Here is a 23,164-nt window from a genome sequence, read left to right on the forward strand (position 1 = left end):
CACTGGTATAGTTTATAAAAAGCACACACATGTGTCAATGCAAGTCTCAACAAGCAGATGCTCAGTAAATGAGAGTGACGTTATTTATTTAAGGAATTGTGGGTTTTGTTACTTTTTTTTTAATCAACTTTTTTTTTTATTTCTAAGATTGGTAACAGATGTTTAGTACATTTTCATTAATGGAATTCAGAGAGATTTCTCTCAGGTTTTTTTTTTTATTAGAATATGGCACTCACCAAAGATGTTGTTCTTCCAAAAAGTGGTGCTGGCTATGTGTGTAGAGTTAGGAATTAATATATATTAATCTCAGAGAAAAGGGCACTGAGCAGGGTACCACCTGTGAAGATCTCTGATGCCCTCCTCTTTTAACTCAAATAATCAAGTGATCTTCTTTAAATGTCTATTAAAGGTCAAAAGTCAGTGTCTGTGTTAATTAGCTGTTATCAATCCCTACAGAACCCCATTTTAGATCTCTGTCCTGGTGTGTGTAAGAAAGTAATCAGTCCTGTGCCCAACCTGGTACTCTTTGATGGATAGAGTGTTCTTTTCTGTTCTTACTTGGACATGTAGGAAGTGTAGATCAGTCAGCTAACCTACTTTAGTCATTTGTATGTAAATGACCACATACATTCACAATTCTGGATAACTTTTTTTGTGTTGATGTTTTTCCAAAACACAACTTGAGTCATTCAGCTCCTTAAGAATTAAATGAACAAGACAGTAGAGAGCTTTGGCTAATTACTAATTCACAAGATTAGGGACAGTAAAAGGAAGACTGGTTAAATTCACAAACCTAAAGAAGCTTAAGAAGTGAAAGCCTTGCATGAATCCATTACGGCAATGACAGCTGTCTGTTTGTGCATGAAAAACGCTGCATCATGCAAAAATGAATTTCTCTCTATAGAATGTGCATGTGAGATGCTCCTGAAGTATTATATGCAACTACCTATTTGATTGTATAGCTGATGCATGGCCTGCACTTGCCTTTATTTTTCCTCTGCAAGGTGATGAATGTACAGACTTCCCTGAACAAATGAAGGTGGGGGTTAGTGTACATCTCTGCACTGCCATGCTCATAGCCATGCTCGTGACCCACAGGATGATGCTCAGTAATGTGGGGCTCTATGATGGAAGAAGTCCTTATCCTGAGCTCTGCTCAGTTTTCTCCCCTTCCGTCCTTTCCCGCATTGCCTAACTGCTCTCATTTTGCGTTCATTCATTTGTGATTTACTGTGTATAAACATTAATAATCTCTCCCTCTTTCTTTATTTCTCTTTTCATTTTTTCTCTCTCTTGCTCTGTTTCTTGCTGTCTCTCTAAAAAGCAAGCTACTGTTTGATTTTGCTGTATTTACCGTTGTTGCTTATGATACTGTGTTTACCTGGTTTGCTTCTTTCTCATCCTTTTATTTTGTTTGTTTCCTTTTGTTGTTGTGTTGAGATTTTGTTGCTTTGAGCGCTTTTCTCTCCCCTTCTCTAACCCTGCGTTCATTTTGTTGCGGCCCGGCCGCAGTCCAGGATGACGCTGCCCCAGGTACCCAGGAGTACATTATGTTGCGGCAGGATTCCATCCATTCAGCGGATATAAGGAGTAAAGGCTCCCCCTTTCGTGCTAAGTGTCACGAAATCTTCTGCTGCCCACTGAAGCAAGCTGTCCTCAAAGAGAGCGCAGAGCCTGAAGGTTTGTCTGTAACTCATACATGGATTTTTGTTTTCATCTTTTATGCTTCTTATATATGCATCTTCTTTTGCTAAAACTTAAGTTTCTTTTAGGCTTTTCCTTTAAAAAAACTTTTTAAACCCCTCTGTGTTGCGTATGTATGCTTTTGTGTAGCAAGGGCTTCAAGCCTGCAGTGTCTGGAGGGATGCCTTGTCTAATGTGTGTATGCGCGTATGTCCCTTGCAGCCACATTCCCTCAGGCAAATGTAGGCCTTAGGTTTGTGGTTTCCATGAAATGCATGCACCAATTAAAAAATAGAAGAAGCCAGAGAGAATCACAGGGGTCACAGAACACTGCTGCTCTCCTGCTCTCCCCATTCTGCCACTGCTGATGTACAGCTATCAGTTATAAAATAAAACTAGAGCTGCCTTCAGGGTGTCTGCAGGTGCTTAAGTCTTTTTTTTCATGCCTTATCCTGGTATTGTACAGTATACTGTCATATACAGTACAGTTAAACCTGTTGTGAAAAAAGTTGACGTTTCCCATGTATATATAAAGTCTTATATTTAAAACCTATTATTCATTAAACTATTTAAAAAAAACTTATAAGTATAACTATGCTAATTAGCTGGCACTTTCACATGCATTCTGGTAATTACAGCTGCTTGCTGTAAAATCTGACATTCTGAATTTTCCACAATGCATCATTATTTGCAGCAGTCTGTTGAATTTAAGGAAAACAGATTACTGCAGAATTTTACACTATCAAATCATATGCATGTTTACAGTCTATCTTAAAGCATATAAAGTATCTATACATTTTAAATCATATTATTAAGAAACTACTATAATTGTTTTAGTAACTGCTGTAAAACTATTAGTAAAGTATATAAGTATGTGAGCGAGGAATGTGAGCCGGAGCCACTGACTCCCTGGCATGTTTAAGGTGTTAAAATGGCAAACAGGGTCTTTAAGGTTACCTAACTATGACCATTTATGAGATCTTCAAAAATATTAAATCTTACTTAAGGGTACATGCAGACACCCTGTGCATAATGTTACAATTGAACCGTTTTATAGTGCCCTACGTCCTCTATTTCTCTATTTGATATCTTCTGACCGTCTTTGACCCTGATTTTCTCCTCTTGCTTATGTCCGTCCTTTTCTTCAATGTGCGTATAGTTTACCTGATGGCTGCTACTTCCCTCTGCCATAAAATATCCCATTCCTTTAGGCTATTCCTCTCAGCCTCTCTTATGGGAGACACAAACAATTTAATGTAGCACATTTATGCTTGCCCTCTGAAATTCTGAAAGGAAGGAGGATTTTTGTCCTTCCTCTCCCTGCACCCCTTTGATCACAGTGTTCGCAGATGCATGAGGGTTTGCCCAAGTCTTTGAATGTCGTAATGGCTTAGAACAAAGGATAGGCATGTGGCTGAGGTCATGCATGTTCCCAGATGGCCAGAGAAGTGAGCTTTGCTTTATGTGTTACCTTTGTATGCTTTGGAGGCCTGTAGAGTTTAAGACTGAGTGTGAAAGTATTTTTCTTGTCAGATGTTTCAGGTGTCTGGGTAAGCCATCACTGTTTATAATTGAAATCACTCGCAAATACACATGTCATTATGTGGAATGGAAATCTCGAATGATCAACCATTTAGCTTTCAAAACAACTGTGTGTATTACATATTTAATGACTTCTATTTACCTGTATTACTGTTGGTGACTTGCAGCAAATCGTTGATGCGTGTGTCATTCTGTCAATGTTTTCTTCAGTGTTTAGTTAAGCTGTTGAAGACAGATCATTTTGTGGATGAGGCTGCATGTCAGTGAGAGACTACAGATCTATTATTCAGTTTAACTGTGGCTGTGCTCAGACGTGACTAAATTTCCAACTGAAGGCGCATGCGTCTTATGTAACGTTCTTGAGGGTGTCATTAAGATTGTGGAGACTGATGCATGTCTGAGCGTGGGGTCTCTGTGCAGCAGCTAAACCTCAGGCAAGAAAGCAGCATATTCACAGAAGCTTCATACATTTCATGGGCAAATAAAGGCATCAGATTGTGCTACCATTAATAGAATATGTCTGTGTTACTGATTCCTTAATATATTCCTCTAGCTACACACACATGCAAATACACACATAGTCACACACAGACAGGGACTGTTGATCCAGCGTCTCGGTTAGACCAAGCTGATGTGAAGTTCACATCAGCTTGGTCTAACCACAGCACCTCCTCTTTCTATCTCTTCACCATATAGTCTCCGCTTTTCACACACCATCTCTTTCTCTAGCAAAAAATATATTCAGATAAAGTTAGAAACGTTAAATGTCTTTTGTTATTAATTTAACTTGTCATCAAGCAGCATTAAAGCAACAACTTATCCAGTAAAAAATTGAGTAAACCGAGTGTAGTCAGTTACCGAATTTATGTTTACATCATTTCATATTCAGCTACTGCATCCAGTCACCACAGTACATCATTTTAATTTGTCAGTGTGATCTTATATAATTTGTTTTTGGTGGTGATTATGAACTTCATTTGTCTCAGATAGAAAAATGAAGCTTAAAGTTTTATTAGTCATTGCTTTGCAAACATTATCTCTATTTCTCATATAACCAGCACGAACATTTCAGATAATGACACTGAGTTTCTGACTCTCCAGTATCACTGCCAAAGCAAACACATCTGGAATGAAATGAAGTCTTGGAGACTGTCCCAAATGCTCGCTTTTATATTCCCACACCTTGATCACTTATACACCACAAGTCCACATCTCCCTGATGTCACATAAGTGCTGACTTGGAGGACCACAGTGCTTACGTTGCCATTTGAAACAGGGCCTACTTCTGCACTGAACCATTGTGTATTTGCATCATCAATGCAGAGAGGTGGTTTATGGGTAATAATGCCAATATAATTCTTTAATATGACAGCAAACCTTGTATTGCGCCGATGCAGCACTATAATGAGAACAAAGCATCCAGGAAGTTATGTTAAGTGATTTAAGGGAATGAGAGAAGGGTCAAGCTGTAAAACATGGAATGCATGCCTACACGTGGTAGCATGAACCAAACTACATTGCTTCCCCTCAAATAATGTGAGTTATTGTACCTCCTGTCAGCAGCCTACCATTGGCTATGAAACCACACTACACATTAAAAAAGCTATTTTCTACATAATGTCTAGTTAATATCAACTAAATTATAAATTAAGTTAAATGTCAACAGAAACTTACATTTCCTGTAGTTGCAGCTAATTTCTTTTATTTGTGGCCATTCTATCTTGACAAACGCAGAGGAAAATTAAAAAAAAAAAAAGTGATGCAAAATGCCTGTTCCTTTTTTAGGTGTAAACCTAACCCTAACTCAGTGTTCTGGCTTGATCGTTATCAATCCAAATCACATCCACTACTTTGGTCTTTCTCCATTCATGCTTTTATTTAGTCCCCTTAATGCACACATTAAGTTATATGATGGCAGATACCCACGTGAACATGATGTCTTCACATGTTCACAAATACATGGACACAAATGTATAAACCAGGCCTTCAGTCTTTGGACTATGTCTTGTTGTTGGTCACCTGTTGCTTAAATCAGAACGGCAGCATGGCCTGTACCCCACCACACACACACTCTTAGTTACAGTTACAATGTTACCTATCAAGCACAATTCAATGATCTATTTAGCCTCTTCCACAATTCTTCCAAAAAACATTATTTGGTTCAGGAGTTCTATAATTAAGTTACACTCGGTTGTTCATCTCCTCTGTTCACACCTACTGTAACAGCTGCACTGAGCTAAGCATCTTTGCTTTCAATCCAGTTACCCAGCTACCCCCGGTAACCACTTTTTCATTACAATTGCTAGACAAAACATACTGTCCGGTTTTCATTACAGGTGTCAACAGCTAATGTTACAGCAACTTAAAAGTGATCTTAATGGTCACACAAACACAGACAGACACACAGTGTAAACAAACACACTACTAGACACTGTGGAGCTAGTCTCAGAAGAGAGAGATCAACCATCAAAACTGATAGCCATATGTTAAAACAGTGTGCACTGGTGGATTGTTTTTTATCAGTCTTTAACATGGTTGCCAAGCCAAAACTTTCACCAATCTTGTCACTCTCACCCACCACACCCATCACTCTCATCTCTTTTGATTGTCATGATGATGTCATCAAACCTCCTGGACCAGGCTCTGTTCAGTATAGAAAAGTTATGGCTGTGGTACAGTAATATAGGTAAGCCACATGAGCTCAGTGAAAGGCCAGATGGTAGTGGAATAGAGACAGAGGCTCTTAGTCATGTCAGCAGATTCAGTGCAAGCAGGGAGCTGAGATACAAGCATGTTCCCTGTAGTGTGTCACACACAGAGTGCAGCTTATCAGCTATTGTTGCAATTCATGGCAGTATCTACTATCGCTATCATCTTCTGTGAGTTGTAGTACATAGCATCTCATCATCTAGGGGTACCAGACAGGAAGTACTTAGCTCATTACCTTTTATTACAATTTACTTAACCCTTCATTCTCATCCTCAGTTAAACATACACACAAACACACACACACACACACACACACACACACACACACACACCAAACCTATCAAGAATAACCCAATTTCTTCTCCAATTTTCTATTCCAACCAGGAGCTTTTACTTTATGCTTTAGTCCCCTCCATTGATGATATGATATGACTTATTTTTTCTACGGGAAGACCAGAACTCACTTTAGGAGATGTATAGAAATCAGAAAAAAGCACATTTTAAAGGTTTGCATCTATGGATTATATGAGATGGCTAGAAGGACAGTAATGCAGAAACATAGATATAGGCATAAGTAAAGCAATACGAAACTTCTGCAGAAGTATCATGAGTTTGTCTAAAATTATTTGGGAAAAGCTGAAAAGCCATTTAATTTCCCCAGGAATTCTATGAAGCCTCAGAGTGCCAAGCACTTTCTGGACTGACCCACTTTCTAACGCACATCCACTTACTATCCTGACAGGCTGAGATACCTTATATCTTAAATATCTTAAATAACCCATATGGCATCAGATTGTCACCATTTTTTAAACTGTTTAAATTTAAACACTCTGCCTTTTTTATTTTTTAGTATGAATGTGCAGAATTAGGTGGTGTGAAAGTTAGCCTCCCACAGGTCCAGCACTAGGTTTTGCTGCGGATTATTCAGGTTTCAGCAGTTTCCAGTGACAGATCATCACTTACAGTGCTTTCTGCAGACAGTTGTACATTAGCTGGAGTGTAAACTGCAATGAGCTCAATTAAGTCTGGGTTTTGGCCTCACTAAGGAGCTAAGACACACACGCACACATACGCACAAACACACATAATGCAGTATGCACAGATAAGCTACAGTGTCAGAATAGAGACCTTATCCATCAAAAACTAACAGCTAATCCTCACAAATTATACCTGATTAATTACTGTTGAATTACCATGTAAAGTTGTATGTGTGTGTGTGAAAGGTATGTCATCCTTAAGTATGAATTCAAGCCAGATGTAAAACTGATGCCGTTATCCACCAGGCCTTATAATTTCTAGAAAATGAGTCCTCATATGTAAAAAGCTGGTAATATATTAACAAGAAAGATGTTGACTTCCTGATGATGTATTTATGCTACAATGTAGGGACATTATATAATGCAGGTGGTTTAAAACAATAGCACAGTGAAGCAACAGCAGATGAAAAGCATGTAGAAGAAGAGTTTTTAATGTAGAAGAGCAGGAGAAATTTACAGTGGATCCGGAGAACAGTGGGTGTAAGGCGGGACTACACCCTGGAAACAACTGAAATGTTTGAATGGAAACTGTCAATGAGGAATGGTAGTGTACTAATGTTTTTTTCCATGGAAAAATTATTAATGGCAAACGAGAAAGCATCCATTCCAGGAAAATACCATTTTAAGGCTTTATATTTGGATGAGTGATAGTCTAATTATTATCTGCAGAGCTATGCTTGGATTGGGGTGTGAAAACTAGAATAGTTCTCAGGCTTCCTCATTATAAGCTGTAATGGTAGAGATAGCAGTGTGCACTAGGGTTAAGCTTTTATCATTTCCTAGATTATAACATGGTCAAAAATCCAACACGTTATCCAGAGTGATTTCTGAAAAGCAATGCAGAACATTTCTGTCTTTGCCTCTCTTTTCTTTTTCCTTCTTCCTTTTTTATCACTCAGTAAGTCTCCTCCTCCCGCATGCACCCTTGCATCCCAGATATCCATTTAGTCTGTTACCCTGAGTCATCTCCCCACATGTTCTCAGCTGGTCCCCTTATTCATCAATCTGTTTCACACTTCCTGTCCCTGGTGAAAGAGAGAGAGTGTGTACCATACTGGCTGCACATGATCTTCTATTCACACGGTCTCTTGGTGAAGGGAGAGAGACAGGCTGAGAAGTGCTATTTAATTCCTCTCCGCACTTGGTGTGAGTAGATCCAAAAAAAGCCAGAAGCCTTTATCTGACAGACCGAGAAGCCAAAGAGAGTAGAAGCAACACTTCATCGAGTGAAGATCAATACTTAAGGGCTTGGCAGATCCATTTTAGATCCTGTGTAAGCAGTGCCACTTCCTCTGCTGCTTTCTCTTAATCTTAAGTGTTCACTTAAGTCTTTTCGGCCCTTTGAGCTCTTCGCTCATGTCTATCATGCGTCTTTGTGGCTTAGTTGGTCTCATAAGAATCATAGAATTGTGTATGTGTGTACTATGTGTGTATAAGCACTGGCTAGATACTGTGGAGACACACAAATAACACTACACTCACACAAACCCATCCACATCCATCTATCTATACATAAACAAATATTCAAGGGCATGGTCTGCATACACATGAGAGGAGGATAGAGCTGAGCATACACACAGAGGAGAAAGTCAATAGTATATACACAAACACATACTTGCACAGCAAGCGTAGCAAGGCTGAAAATCACTTAGACATATGGGCTCAGGGTTGAGGCGCTCATGTAAGGCTGTGTCTGATGCTACAACAGTTAGGGCATACTGCGCCATTGACACCACTGATTTGCACAATTTTGAGCATCACCAGCCTGTGGGAGGAATATGTGAGGAATGTCAGGAGGCAGAAAAGACATTAACATCTTTCTGCCAGATTCCCAGCTACACACTGGCTATTACACTGCTTTCAACCTAATAGTGACTAATGATCTAAAGTTATCAAAGGTATTTAAAGACCTTTGAAGAAAGAAAAAAAGAAAAAAGAAAAAAAAGTTTCTGTGACTGACTCAGGCTCTGTAATTAGAAATTAGAAGTTTTACCACAGTTTGCTGTATTAACCAATCATGTTTCTTTGCAAAAAAGTAGTCCCCTATTCCTCTGTTATTTTGTGTGAAAATTCTGTCTAATCACAAGTGTGAATCCCGATGGTGCCTGATGGTTAAACTGGGTCAAAAAACAAAGGAGCACAGCTCCCGCACCTTTGGTTTATAGGAAAGACAGCCTAATAACTGGATAATAATTTAGTGAAACTATAAAACATTTCTAATACAATCCTCATGAAATCAGTTTAACTAAATAATCCGTTTAACTTAATAATTATTAAGTATTTGGACAGTGACATAATTTTCATAATTTTGCCTCTGTATGCCACCACAATGGATTTGAAATGAAGCAGTCAAGATGTGATTGAAGTGCAGACTTTCAACTTTAATTCAAGGAGATTAACAAAACTTTTGCTTTAACCGTTTAGGAATTACAGCCATTTTTTACAGAGACCCTCCATTTTCACAGGCTCAAAAGTAATTGGACAATTGACTGATAAGCAGTTTCATGACAGCTTAAGGAGATGAAAGGTCTGGAGTTGATTCCAAGTGTTGAATTTGCATTTGGTAGCTGTTCATGGGAACTCTCAATATGCCGTCCAAAGAGGTGTCGATGCAAGTGAAGGAGGCCATCATTAGGCTGAAAAAACAAAACAGACCTATCAGAGAGATAGCAGAAACTTTAGGAGTGGCATTCTTAAAAAGAAAGAAAGTACTGGTGAGCTCAGCAACAACATCGAAAGGCCTGGAAGACCACGGAAGACAACTAAAGTGGATGATCACCGAATTTTTTCCTTGGTGAAGAAAAACCCCTTCACAACATCTAGCCAAGTCAAGAACACTCTGGAGGTAGGTATGCATATCACTGTCAAAGACTACAATAAAGAGATGCCTTTTTGACTGTATATACAGACAGTTTACCTCAAGATGCAACCACTGGTAACACTCAAGAACAGAAAGGCCAGATTAGACTTTGCTTTAAAAAAAAAAAGCCTGACGAGTTCTGTAGCAAGATTAACTTGTACCAGAATGATGGGAAGAGAAGAATATGGAGAAGGAAAGGAAGAGTTCATGATCCAAAGCATACCACATCATCTGTCAAACATGTGGAGGCAGTGTTATGGCATAGGCATGTATGATGTGACTGCTAACAGAAGTAGCAGGATGAATTCTGAAGTGTATAGAGCTATACTTCCTGCTCAGATTCAGTCAAATGCTGCAAAACTTGTAGGATGGTGTTTCACAATACAGCTGGATAATGACCCAAAACGCACAGCGAAAGCAACCCAAGAGCTTCTTAAGGCAAAGAAATGGAATGTTCTTAAATGTCCGAGTCAGTCACCTGATCTCAACCCAATTGAGCATGCATTTCACTTACTGAAGACAAAACTGAAAGCAGAAAGTCCCACAAACAAGCAGCAACTGAAGGCAGCTGCAGTTATGGCCTGGCAAAGCATCTCAAGGGAGGAAACTCAGCATTTGGTGATGTCCATGGAGTCCAGATTTCAGGCAGTCACTGACTGCAAAGGGTTTGCATCCAAGTATTAAAAATAATCCTAATATTTATGATTATGTTAGTTTGTCCACTTACTTTTGAGCCTGTGAAAATGGAGGGACTATGTAAAAAATGGCTGTAATTCCTAAACAGTTAATGCAATATTTTTGTTAAACCCCTTGAATTGAAGATGAAAGTCTACATTTCAATCACATCTTGATTGCTTCATTTCAAATCCATTGTGGTGGCATACAGAGCCAAAATTACACAAATTGTGTCACTGTCCAAATACTTATGGACCTGACTGTAAGTAATCCATAGACAAGCACATGCTACACTAACACCCATGATCTTTCCCCTTCTAATGTTTCATGATCATCATCATAAATAAAAAATGATCATTTTTTATTTATTACATTATGGCTCCATTTTTTACAAAATTTGTAGTATTAGTTAATGATGCCTTAATATTTAAGTTGTCTAGATCAGTGGTTCTCCAATAAGGTCTGTAAAGCATAGCCAGAATATTATTCCTGTAACTGTTGTATAAATAGTGCTGTCCGTGATGTAAGTAGGCCTATAAATAAACTCGGAACTGTTGTGTGAGTGGAAAGTACAGGAATAGCCAGAATAATATTCTACCCAAAATAAAGAACCTAATATTTGATTAGTTCGATTACGTTCATAAAATAAATCTGTATTGAGGGGGTCTGTGGAGTTTATTTTACAATTGAAGGGGTCCCCGGCTGCAAAAGGTTTGTGAACCACTGATCTAGATTAGGACAGCCCATACAGAGGGGCTTACAGGACACAGTAATGAAGGATACACTGGAAGAGAAAGTGTGCAGACAGTCATGGGACCAAAAAAGAAGTAAGAGTGAAAACTGGCCCTGATTTTTCAGACTGGAGAGATCTGAAAAATCAAAAGGCTTTACAATTAACATAAATTCGCTTTTCTGCTTGAAAGACAAAAAAAAATCATTAATCTGCCTGCTTTTGCTTAGCTGCAATTATGAGTATCACTGGCTGAGGTGTAGCTTGAAAAAATATTTTGTGTTGACTTAAATTTGTTGATCTGCAGGCAGGTGTGTAAGTGTTTGTGGGGAACAAAAGCCTGTGCCCACATCAGTATTATGTTACTTCATGATACCATTACATTGTATGTGTACATGTCTTTGGGGGGAGGGACTTTGGAGAGAGTTTTAGATGGAGTGAGTGGAACTGAAGAGTGGGAATGTAAATCCTTTAATGGCTACATCTAGCAGAATTGAGCAAGATTGTCAACATTGATTACAGCGGCTATAAAGTCAGACATATGGAAAGTGTTTCAGCTTATTGTTTGGATGTTTTCCACTAATACGAACTATTGAATTTGAAATAGCTTTAATTTCTCTAAGTAATTCACATGGTTGACTCCCTAACCACTGCTTTCAAAAGCTGCTGTGGTCTAATATGTCCTTGTCTGCTTCTAGCTGGAAGCCATAAGTGTAGATGTATTTAATTACTGGAGATCCGAGACTTTGCCGAATCTTTCATAGTACAAACCACACAGTTCCATCTTTTATGCATATTTATATTATTAGGTTTGTTTTTCTTTTTTGTTATTGCTGTTTTATTTCATCATTTTGCCCCCAGTGTTCAGGACAGTATTAGAATCCAGGTTATGTTCAGCAGTAAGCAACACTTTCTATCTTTACTTAAGCATCCTACATTAAAAGATATTCTTCCCCTCTCATAGGGAAAGAGTGAATCTGCCTGTTGCCATACGTTAAGATAATCAGGGCCAATTATGCTACTGAGAGAAGGAGCTTAAGTGTAATCTACTTCTCAGAAAGCTATATATAGCTAATCATCTGCAGGTCTGCCTGACTCCAGGAGATACAGGCGACATTGGGTAGAGGAAGAATATGACAGAAAAAGTCACAGAATATCACTCACAAAACAGGTTCCCATTATTTACTTACTAACAAGCTGCTTAAGTAATCTATTTCATCAGTCTTGAAGATCTATGGCAACCCCAGTACATTTTTATGTCAGCCTAGTCATCGTTAATATGATGTGTTAATAAGACATTGTGTAAAAGCATAAGTGCTGAACTCCATTAAAGGAACATTTATCTAAGTACAAATTTTGGCTGTAGTCCAAGTGTGTAAGCTTCTACAGCTGACTGTTTGCGACATATCCTGTTTTACCCTTTCATTATTTCATGATAGAAGCGAGGGAACATGCATGCAGTTGCCTGAGTGTGTAACTAAATGAGTGACGGAGAGAGAGAGAAAGAGAAATACAGACAGACAAATGAGAGGAGACACAAGAGCTAGCCGCTGCATGGCTGACTGGTTTTGGTGACTGATTACAGCAAGCTTACATGTACTAAATGTTCAGGGAGAGAACTGGTCAAAGCAGCTGATTATACCACTGGAACAACACAGCTTGCAATGCAATGCTTTGGACCTTGAAAAGAGACTCTATTTCTCTATCTCTGTATCATTGTTTTTAAAGGATCTCCAAAGGCCCTGAGAACCTTGTGAGGGTATATGGCATCATTGAAGTCCATGGCATCATGGAGATTTTGAATGCAATTCTAGTTATTTTGAAACAATTTAAAAAGATCCAAAATTTCAAAATCTACACAAAAATAGTTCAGTGACCACAGAATCAAGCGTTTATCATTCTCATCCCAGTCCCCAGATTCATACCTCACTGAAAACCTGTGGGGTGAGCTGAAGAGGATGGTGCATAAGAGATTACTTCTTTTTTTTTTAATTAAAACACTTGAGATGATACTTGGGAATAATACAAAAATATCTGAAAATAAGAAGATATGGGATCTTTAAAGCAAAAATCATGTTTTGAATAGAAGTGATTATTTTGTCTTTTGCCAAAGGCATTTTTTTTTTATTTTACTCAGAATGTAACTGTTGTATAAATAGAGCTGTCATTTTGAATACATTTTTAATGCAGAACTGTTTACACAAATAGAGGGATTTGAAATCTGCTTGAGAGTGAGTTATTATAAGAATGCTCCCTTGATTCCAAAAGCACAGATAAATATAGTCTCAGCAACTTTTCATACTCAAAACCTTCACATATCAATGCATTGAGGAAGATAGGACATAACATGCTTAGTCAGCTTCAATACTGTAGTCATTTGTTATCAAATAAAGCCTGTGACAAAGCATACTGTGTTACAGAAGTGTTAAAGTGCTGTGTGTGTGTGTGTGTGTGTTTGTGTGTGTGTGTGTGTGAGCGCTCATGCATGTGTGTGCTAATGTTTTTATATCTTGGTAGGGACCAAATGTCGTTGCAAGGATAGGAATATGACAGTTTTCCCTTTGTGGGTACATTTGGCTTGTCCTCACAAGAAAAACTTTTTCTTTTCTTCAAAAACTACAGATTTTATTTAAAAAAAAAAAAAAAAAGAGCCAAAAGGTTTCTTTTTGTTTACTGAGGTTAAGGTTAGAATTAGATTTGGATGTATTCATAGCATTATAATTAGCTGCATTAATAATTAAGGTCCTTACCTTACAAGGATAGTAATGTGTGTGTGTCTCCGTGTGTCCGTGTGTGTGTGTGTGTTAGGCTGAACTTAAGTTAGTTTTGTATGGATGCTAATATAATGTACAGAATTCTGTAGCCATCAGAAGTCTCCAAAGCAGTAGCCAACAGCAGTAGCCACCACCAGTGTCTCACTGTTGACCTTGTGTCCTTAGCCAGACGTTTAATCTGCTGATTAACAGGGACTTTACGATAACTGTGGCTTTTCTGTGATGATCTTTATTTGACTTGTGCTGGTTTAATGACTTTGCTGTTTTCAAAATAGGGTCAGATGACCATCTCTGATCCAAAATAGGAACTCAATCCACCCTGCTTAATCAAGTAAACCATTGAAATATGATGCTTGGGGACAAGGCTTAATCATACCATCTTCTTGGGCTAGCATGGATACAAAATCCTAACCCTCAGAATGACTCCAGAAGCCTTACTCTCAGGATGCGGCATGCTTTTAAAAAGACATAGACAGGCATGCGGCTTTTCAGATGAGGTTTAGGCCATCAAAGCCTTTCACCCAACTTGAAAGGCCACACTGATTTATTTGCTAACTGTGTGACATTCTGACTGGTTTTCATTTCTAGCCGCATGGATTTTTTTCCCTCTCTTTCTGCTTCATCAGTGTGCAAAGACTATTATTACTTTATTGGTTTCAGAAGTCATAGAGTCTGCAGCAAAAAAGATTGCTTTGTTTGGGTGAAATGTCGAAGCAGGCCACAGAATGACAGAGTAAATAGAAATCAAATTATGCATTTACCTTTGATGTGCCAGGCTTTGTGTCACTCCATGTAACCAATTCCTCTCTTCACACACTGAGGGGATTTAAAAAATACATAAAGGGAGGAACCGAGAAGATAAAAGCAGGGAAAGGTGGAATAATATAAATGCAAAACTTTACATAATGGCTTCACTAAGTACAGTGAGATGCTGTAGGCAATGTAGGCTAAGACACCAGTGAGAAATCAGCAAATCCCAGGAAGAATTATAGTCATTTGCTCTCACCCTCAAAAATAACAACTGGCTTCTTAACATGATATGATGCTATTTGTGTCTCTCTGCTAGCTCTCTTTCTATTTTAAATAGAGATGAGAGACAATGAAGGAGCGTATCTGAATTTTTTCTGGCACTGTGTTGTACCATGATGACCTTTTGGCCCCTTTACAGCCCCTTTACAGCCCTTTCTCCTTCCTTACATTTGGGAAGCAGGTTGATGTCTCTGTACCCAAGATGAATCACCATGGGATGTTGCCTGTAAGGTTTGTTGACCACAGAAACTCAGGGCAGGCACATCAGCATGAAGATGTGAGTGCCTTGGATCACTCTTGAATACTGTTCTGAGTTGGAGGAAAAAAAGAAAATAAAACATTAATAATTCAGGAGATTGGTCCTGTTTGCTCAGTGTTCTATGAAAATCAAAGCTGCTCATAGCTCAGACCTGTCTTCCCAGTCGATTCGTTGTTTGTACTTCATTTGACAACATTACGTTTGCACAAAAAGGTTTTAGCATAAACAGAATGGTTATATATTTTTTAGCATTTTTGTCTAAGCCCACTGAGTTTTTCCTAATTAGCTGACTGTTGGTTCATGTTTTGTTTCTCCAAGTGTGAATGACTAAGCACATTTGAAGAATACATCTGCTTTTGTCTGCTCTGCTCCCAGCTTGCGGTACTAATTCCTGGTCAGCTGTCACCACAGCCAAACCAGACAGTGCCTCTAAGCAAGAGAGAAACACCTGATAGCTGCTAGAGGAAGCATGGTGTTAATGGTGGAAATGAAAACCTCATGTTCTCTTTAATAGATTTTGCATATGAGCATTCACAGTAATGCTAGTGAGCTAATCAGTTTGCAAAACCATCCCATCTATTTTTGAGTGCTAAGGGCAGTGTGGTTCTGATTTGAGTTATTTTTGGGTATGTGACATTGCCGTTGCTAAGTGTAGTAGCAACCACACTGCAGTTCACTGAATTGATGCTAAATGTGTTGACAGTTGGCTGTGTTAATGGCTGTCACTTTGAGGTAAGGCTACTGAGTGTCTTATTAACTTAGCCCTGCTTCTCTCTCTTCTCATCACATCTCAGTTCTCACAAACTCACTCACTGTTTTTGCTTGTAAAGTGTCGTGTTGTGTCTTTCATCTTTCAAAGCTCTTACAGGGAAGTATTTAATGATAGTTCAACTGAAGTGTGCATAATGAGTGGCCTGAGATAACACTAACATGGACAAGTTTTGCCTCTCCCACAAATATTGTGACTAGTATTACTATTAACTGCCTAAATGTTCTGTTTCATTGAACATTCTCTTTAGAATTGAAAGCAGTACAACAGTACTACAAATTTTTTAAATCCCTTTGCAATGCAGATTCAATCAGTCATTCATCTTCAGTAATCGATTTATCCTGGTCAGGGTCATGGTGGATCCTGAGCATAAAATCGGAATCCTAGACTCAAATCAGAAACGCAGAACACACACACATTCACACCTAGTAGCCAATCTATCGACCAACATGTTTATGGGATGTGGGAGGAAACCAGAGATTTTTAAGGAAACCACACAGGCACGTGAGAACATGCGAAACTAAACACAGACAGTAACTCGAGCTCAGGATCCAAACTCTGTACTCTAGCTGTGAGGCAGAAACACTATCCACTGGATTCAAATGTTAGGAAAATATTTGTGATGCTAAAATTGATATTTAATCAGCATTTTGGTACACTAATGGTATATTTAGGAAATACTATATATATGCCTATCCACAGTTTAATTGTGACAAAAACTAAAAGCTTCAAAGCCTGATAAAGCCTAAATATAGTTCTGCCTAACTCAAATTGGCCAGAAACCAAGGAAATTAGTAAACCTCCCAACTGAAAAAAAACACTGTTCTTTTTTTGAGTGGATAGCTGATGGTAGTTATGAGTTGACGGGCACTTTAAAATACCATTCCTATACTCCCTTCTTTTCAGTGACATGAATATAAATATGAATATACTCCGATCAGCCATAACATTAAAACCACTGACAGGTGAATTGAATAACATTGATTATCTGGTTACAATGGCACAGGTCAAGGGGTGGGATATATTAGGCAGCAAGCGAACAGTCAGTTCTCGAAGTTGATGTGTTGGAAGCAGGAAAAATGGGAAAGTGTAAGGATCTGAGCGACTTTGACAAGGGCCAAATTGTGATAGCTAGATGACTGGGTCAGAGCATCTCCAAAATGGCAGGTCTTGTGGGGTGTTCCCAGTCAGCAGTGATTAATACCTGCCAAAAGTCCAAGGAAGGACAACCGGTGAACCAGCAACAGGGTCATGGGTGTCCAAGGTTCACTTATGCGCTAGGGAAGTGAAGGCTAGCCCGTCTGGCCCAATCCCACAGAAGAGCTACTGTAGCACAAATTGCTGAAAAAGTTAATGCTGGCTATGAAAGAAAGGTGCTAGAACACATAGTGCATCGCAGCTTGCTGCGTATGGGGCTGCGTAGCCACAGACTGGTCAGAGTGCCCATGCTAAACCTGGTCCACTGCCGAAAGCAACTACAATGGGCATGTGAGCATCAGAACTGGAGTCCATGCATCAACAGGTCAGAGCTGTTTTGGTGCCACAAATGGTACACAATATTAGGTAGGTGGTTTTAATGTTATGCCTGATTGGTGTATGATGGAATATATAACAGTATAAATATAAATGGACTCCCAAAAGCCCTTCCCACAGTTGGAAATCTTCATGTTGGCAGCTGTGTGATCTTCCTCGTAGAGAAAGTGTTTAATGTGATCCATAGTGTGTTGAGGCCAGAGCGGATTTAACTCCAGTGATGGACCACTAAGTAAATTATACAGGTCAAGCCACTCTCATGCTAAGGATTCTTCAACATAAATGTTTCACTTAATTTCTCATAGTACTTATCAAGCAACAATAATTTAAAAAAAATGGACCACTTGTCAAACGTCTGCCATTTGAAAGAAAATTAAACCTTTATTCTTAATAGTTTTTGACTTGTTTTAATCAGTAAGAAATAGTCTCTTAGGTAGTACTTAGTAATAGTAGATCATTGCATTACAGTTATTTGGCCATTCCAGGGTCCATTAGGTTGAGTCTTTGTTAAGTGGGTCATGCTCTGTGAGATGTGTGTCTCAATATTCCTGTGCTTCAGTCAGCCCATAAAGGTAAAGTAGGGTAGACTGGCAACCCAGAAACAGGCAGGATCTGGGCTAGCTTCAGCACACCAAGCTTGTGGCCCCATTCACAGGCCTGCATTTCTGAAGATGCCAACTCACTGTCCACTTCTTTCCTGCTGGTTATAGCAATCATCAACCTCCTTAACACATTTACCTTTTAATCAGAACTATATAAAAATATGTTTATGACATAGAAACACATTACATATGACTTGGTCATTTTAGCCTCATTAGCCACGAAGGCTGCCCATCAGGTCATCCTGGGCAACAGTGTGTTATGCCATGATATAATCAATTTTTTTTTACTACATTTATAATAAACAGCTGTGATGAGCTAAAGTTCAAAGCTACAATGGGCAGGGGTCCAGACATAGTGCGTCAACCATCTGAGTGTAAACCATGTTGGGAGAAAGACACAAAGTCCCTGTGGAGAACTGTGGCTCACACTGCTATGTGCAATAAGAGCAGCTCTCATATTACTCATTCCAGTCATGTGGGCTCCAGCATGGAGCTGCACTGTGGGGACCATTTCACAGTCACAGATGCAGGTTAAGACTCATGAAAGACAGCACAGGTGTATGAATCGATCCCACAGGGCAGGAGTTCAGAATGGCACACCAGATCCTGATCAATAAAAGCAAGAGTCATTCAGTAAGGAACTTGCAAAAAGCACTAGTATTGAAGAAAGTGTTTAAGAGGGTGCAAGTCATTCAGACTATAGATGCTTGATGCCACCTCTGCGGGATAGCACCTGCTGTACTTATTCTTAGTGTGGCTGAGATGCCACTGGGAATCCAACTACAAAAGGTACTTCACTTCAAGGTAAAGCTGAACCCCAGAGGTTTGTCAAGATATGAAAATATCTGCTGTTGTCTGGCTGAGGAAGGTATTAGATTCATCTGCCAGTTTTACTGTGCACTCTAGTTCACCCTGATCACCCATTCTGTCTTTCATAATAGAGCCTGCTTGTGTTAACTCTGTTATGGATATGGTTTCCATAACCAGCAAGCTGACAATATGGAATAGTGGAATAGATCTTTTCCTGAAGCTCTTCCTTACTCCATTGTCTTCTTTTGTTCTTCTTCTTATTATTATTATTATCCCTGTCACATGTGGATATTTTTCTTCACGTTTTTTTTTATTTGTTTCTTTGTTGATTTCTTTCTGTCTCATTTCTTCTCCTGCCTTAAATGCTACTGTTCTATTGCAATCTAACAGTAGGATGTCTAATAACCTCATTTTGTTCATGGCTTAATATCAGAGGGTTTATCTTTATGTCTCCAGTTCCAGTACCCCTATGCTGTCCCTTCTTGCGTATAGACAAAGTCTCTATGACAACCTACACCATTGCCATGGCACTGGTAGCCACTGCTCTACAACGTAGAGCCCCTTTATACCATCACAGCAGTGATCCCTGATAGAGACTATGCGAGTATAGCAAATGATTCAACCTTATTTATAGAAAACACAAAACTGAGTTGCTTCAGATACTGTGTGATGGCTTTTTAAATATTTATTTAGTCAAAATCTATGTGTTTCTTTAGATCTGTCCACAATCAGATCATGCAAGCAAACCTTACATCATATGACTTCATGTACTTAAGGAGTAGATGTTGAATAAACATAAATTCTTTTTGATATCACTTCACTAGAGGGGCCTTAAGAGCTTAACACATGCACTGCAACCCGTTTCCTAATGCACAGTTAGAGTTCACTTCTGGAGAAGAGTGAAGTCTTCTTCTAGTTTTACAGCAGAATTTTGCCTTATACACTATATGGCTAAAAGTGTGCAGATACCTGACCATGACACCCTTATATGGGTCTTCCCCAAACTGTTGCCTTAAATTTGGAAGCACACTATTGTCTAGAATGTCCTTCTATGCTATAGCTTTTTGATTTCCCTTCCCTGGAACTAAGGGGTCCAAACCAGTTCCAGCATAACACTGCCCCTGTGCACAAAGCGAGCTCCATGAACACATGGTTTGCCAACGCTGGCGTGGAAGAACTCCAGTGTTCTGCACAGAGCCCTGACCTCAACCCCACTGAACACTTTTGAGATGAACCGAAATGCTGACTATGCACCAGGCTGTCTAACATGACCTCACTAATGCTCTTGTCGCTGAATGAGCACAAATCCCCATAGCCACGCTCCAAAATCTAGTGGAAAGCCTTCCCAGAAGAGTGGAGGCTTTTATAACTGCAAAAGGAGGACCAACTCCATATTAATGCCCATGGATTTGGAATGGGATGTTCAACAAGCACATATGGGTGTGATGGTCAAGTGTCCACATATTTTTGGCCATACAGTGTAAATTTCTTATTCATATTCAAAATACACAAAACCCCAAAAATAAGACCTATCAGCAGCCTGACAGCCAATAATGATAGTAATAATAGTAATCATCATCATCATCATCATCGTCATCATCATCATCGTCATCGTCATCATTGTCATCATCATCACCCACTGGAATTTTAAGACATCATATCCTGTAACATCAGGTCATGTCCATTAACAACGCCACCATCTAGTGACTAGCAAGGGTGCTCACAGGCTTAAACTATCAGGGATGATGTCATCCTTTCTTGGCAGCCCAAATCCCAGAATGTGAGGCCCAAAGAGAGAGAGAGAGAGAGAGAGAGAGGGAGAGGGGGAAAGAGAGAGAGAGGATTGGTGGGTAGGAGAGATCAATATGGCCATCTGTGTGCCTGTGTTTGTCAGCAGGAAGGTGCCTGGCAAGGTGAACTTATATCTTGGTGTTGGAGTGAATGACCTGTGAATTTTGTCAAGAATTACTTTCTGTTATACCACAGCACTGTTGAATACTGGAATCTGATTGGTCAGAAGGTGTTGACTGATTTTCTATAAGATGACAGTAGCTCTGGCTGCATGGCAAAGCACAGGCTTATATTAATGCACTCGTTCTAATACATTATCATTTTGTAGTCCCAGGTCATCGTCAGGTGTTTGTACGGCAGACACTCCACATAATCCGGGCATATGGTTAACAGGTTAAAAACCATGTTATAAAATAATATGATTAAAAATGTATAATTGTTCATATGGTTAAGCTTTAAGGAGAAGTTTATTTAACATTTAAGGAAGAAGTCTTCAGTGTCACTTGATTTAAGTGTGTCTGTGTCTTTAGTCCAAATTTCTGATGTCAGACGCTTTGACTTTTCTGAGCCCTAACTATGACTCAAATTTTTAATCCCTGTCCTTTTATTATCAGTTGATAAAAGACTGAAAGATGAAATGCCGAGAAAAACGAGAGGAAACAGTTTGTTTAAATGAAAACATGACACAAAGAAATTTGACAAAGATATTCTTAAGAATTTTTTAATTATTATTCTTATTTTGGTATAATGTGTGTACTTTTGTAATTATTGTACATAAGCTTTTCCCTCCTTGCAATAACTTTATACTTAACCACAGATTACAGTCAGTTATCATATTTTCTCACGCTATTTTTAATATAGAACTTTTTTTAATATAAAGTAACATTAATATTCTCATGAAACATAACATTCTAACTTCTGTTCTCCAAACCTTACCCTGTAGCCTTCAAACTGACATTGTTTTGTCGCATTGTTTTTTTTTTTTATTTTATTTTTCTAAATTCATGTGATGTGACGCATTGATAAATCTGATTCTTTCGCGCCATCTAGTGGTGATAACACAAAGGTTTAAGCGCATCTTAAAACATACTCTCACTTCCTTTGATTTTTAGTAGTAATAATAATAATAATAATAATAATAATAATAATAATAATAATGGTGATGATGATGATGATGATGATGATGATGATGGTGATGATGGTGGTGGTGATGATGATGATGATGATGATGATTTTGTAAATCCTGAGGACTGTGGGGTTGAGTGACAGGATGAGTTGACTGGAGGAGCTGGGATTGGCCGCTGTCATATCGCCAGATAGGCGCTGATGGGTTTGAGCGCAAAGTGGCCGCTCCAGCGTAACTGGTTTATGCGGCGCATTAACGGATCACTTTACAGTCGTTTGTGTGTAACGTGAGGAGAAAAGAGGAGGCTCCTCTTGAACAGGAAGCCCAGATTGTGCGCATCGCTGGATTGCTCTCTGCCAGTTTTTGAGCCAGAGCGCCGCAGTTTTAGTGAACGCACGCCCTTGCGCTCGCTGCATCCACAACGCTTCCCCAATGAATCTTTAATGAGCGCTTTAGAAGTCCTAATGGCATGTCACTAATGTCCATTAATGATCTCCGAATGCAGCAGGCCCCGCCTCGATGGCTTCTCGTCTGGGTCCCTTGAGACTTCTTTTAATATGGTAAAAACTTTGAAAACATCTTCGTGCTCGCAGTGAACCATCGCTGGACTCTTCTCGCCTTTCCGCACATTGTCTTGGCTGTTTTGACTGATAAACATGACTTTTCCTCTTAGAAAATCTACATCAGGTATGGATTTACTTCAGTTTTACATTCTTTAAATATGATGTCGAAGAATGAACCTTGACAAGTGATGATGATCACATATCATGAATGAATGTTTAGATGAAAAATACGACTTTCTAAATAGTTGCTTGGTCACGTATGGCTTCTGCTGTTTACATTTGTTACAATGAGGTCATACTGATCAACATTTCCTTATTTGTAACTTTTAGTGAACATTATGCGCAGAGAGCAGAGAGAGCAGAGAGAGCAGAGAGAGTCGGGGTAGCTGTCCAAGGTGCTGAAAAAGAACTCGCATACTCACATACTGCAGCTCCTCTGGCATTCCTAATATCCGAATTTAGGACATTGGGAAGTTAGTTTATCTATAGTTCCTATATCTATAGATAAATATCTATGTAATAGTTTATCTCCTGTTAAGTTCAAAATAGAGACAGTTCTCAATTTCCAACCTTTAATTAATGCTAAGGAATAAATCTGTGGAACCTCTGAAATTTGTGATCATGCATAGGCCTATATCTTTTACATTTAATTCCAAGTGTGTTTTAGTGTGT

The 23,164-nt window shown here is 39.0% G+C and overlaps 1 protein-coding gene across 6 annotated transcripts in view; it reads left to right on the plus strand.

The window, feature by feature from the left end:
• Positions 1–23,164, plus strand: part of fgf13a (fibroblast growth factor 13a) — a 103,825-nt gene that overhangs the window by 47,311 nt on the left and 33,350 nt on the right. For 2 of the 6 annotated variants that reach the window (XM_034306180.2, XM_026918445.3), the window contains exon 3: positions 1,513–1,680. The exons of 1 other annotated variant lie outside the window; for it this stretch is intronic. In XM_034306180.2, the coding sequence (XP_034162071.1) occupies positions 1,513–1,680 (168 nt within the window). Of the gene's footprint in view, positions 1–1,512; positions 1,681–11,142; positions 11,334–22,033; positions 22,617–23,164 lie in introns of those variants that run through there. 3 more of the 6 variants (XM_053235426.1, XM_053235427.1, XM_026918448.3) reach the window with 3 other exon arrangements.

The sequence above is a fragment of the Pangasianodon hypophthalmus genome, chromosome 7, assembly GCF_027358585.1.
Source record: "Pangasianodon hypophthalmus isolate fPanHyp1 chromosome 7, fPanHyp1.pri, whole genome shotgun sequence".
Lineage (NCBI taxonomy): Eukaryota > Metazoa > Chordata > Actinopteri > Siluriformes > Pangasiidae > Pangasianodon > Pangasianodon hypophthalmus.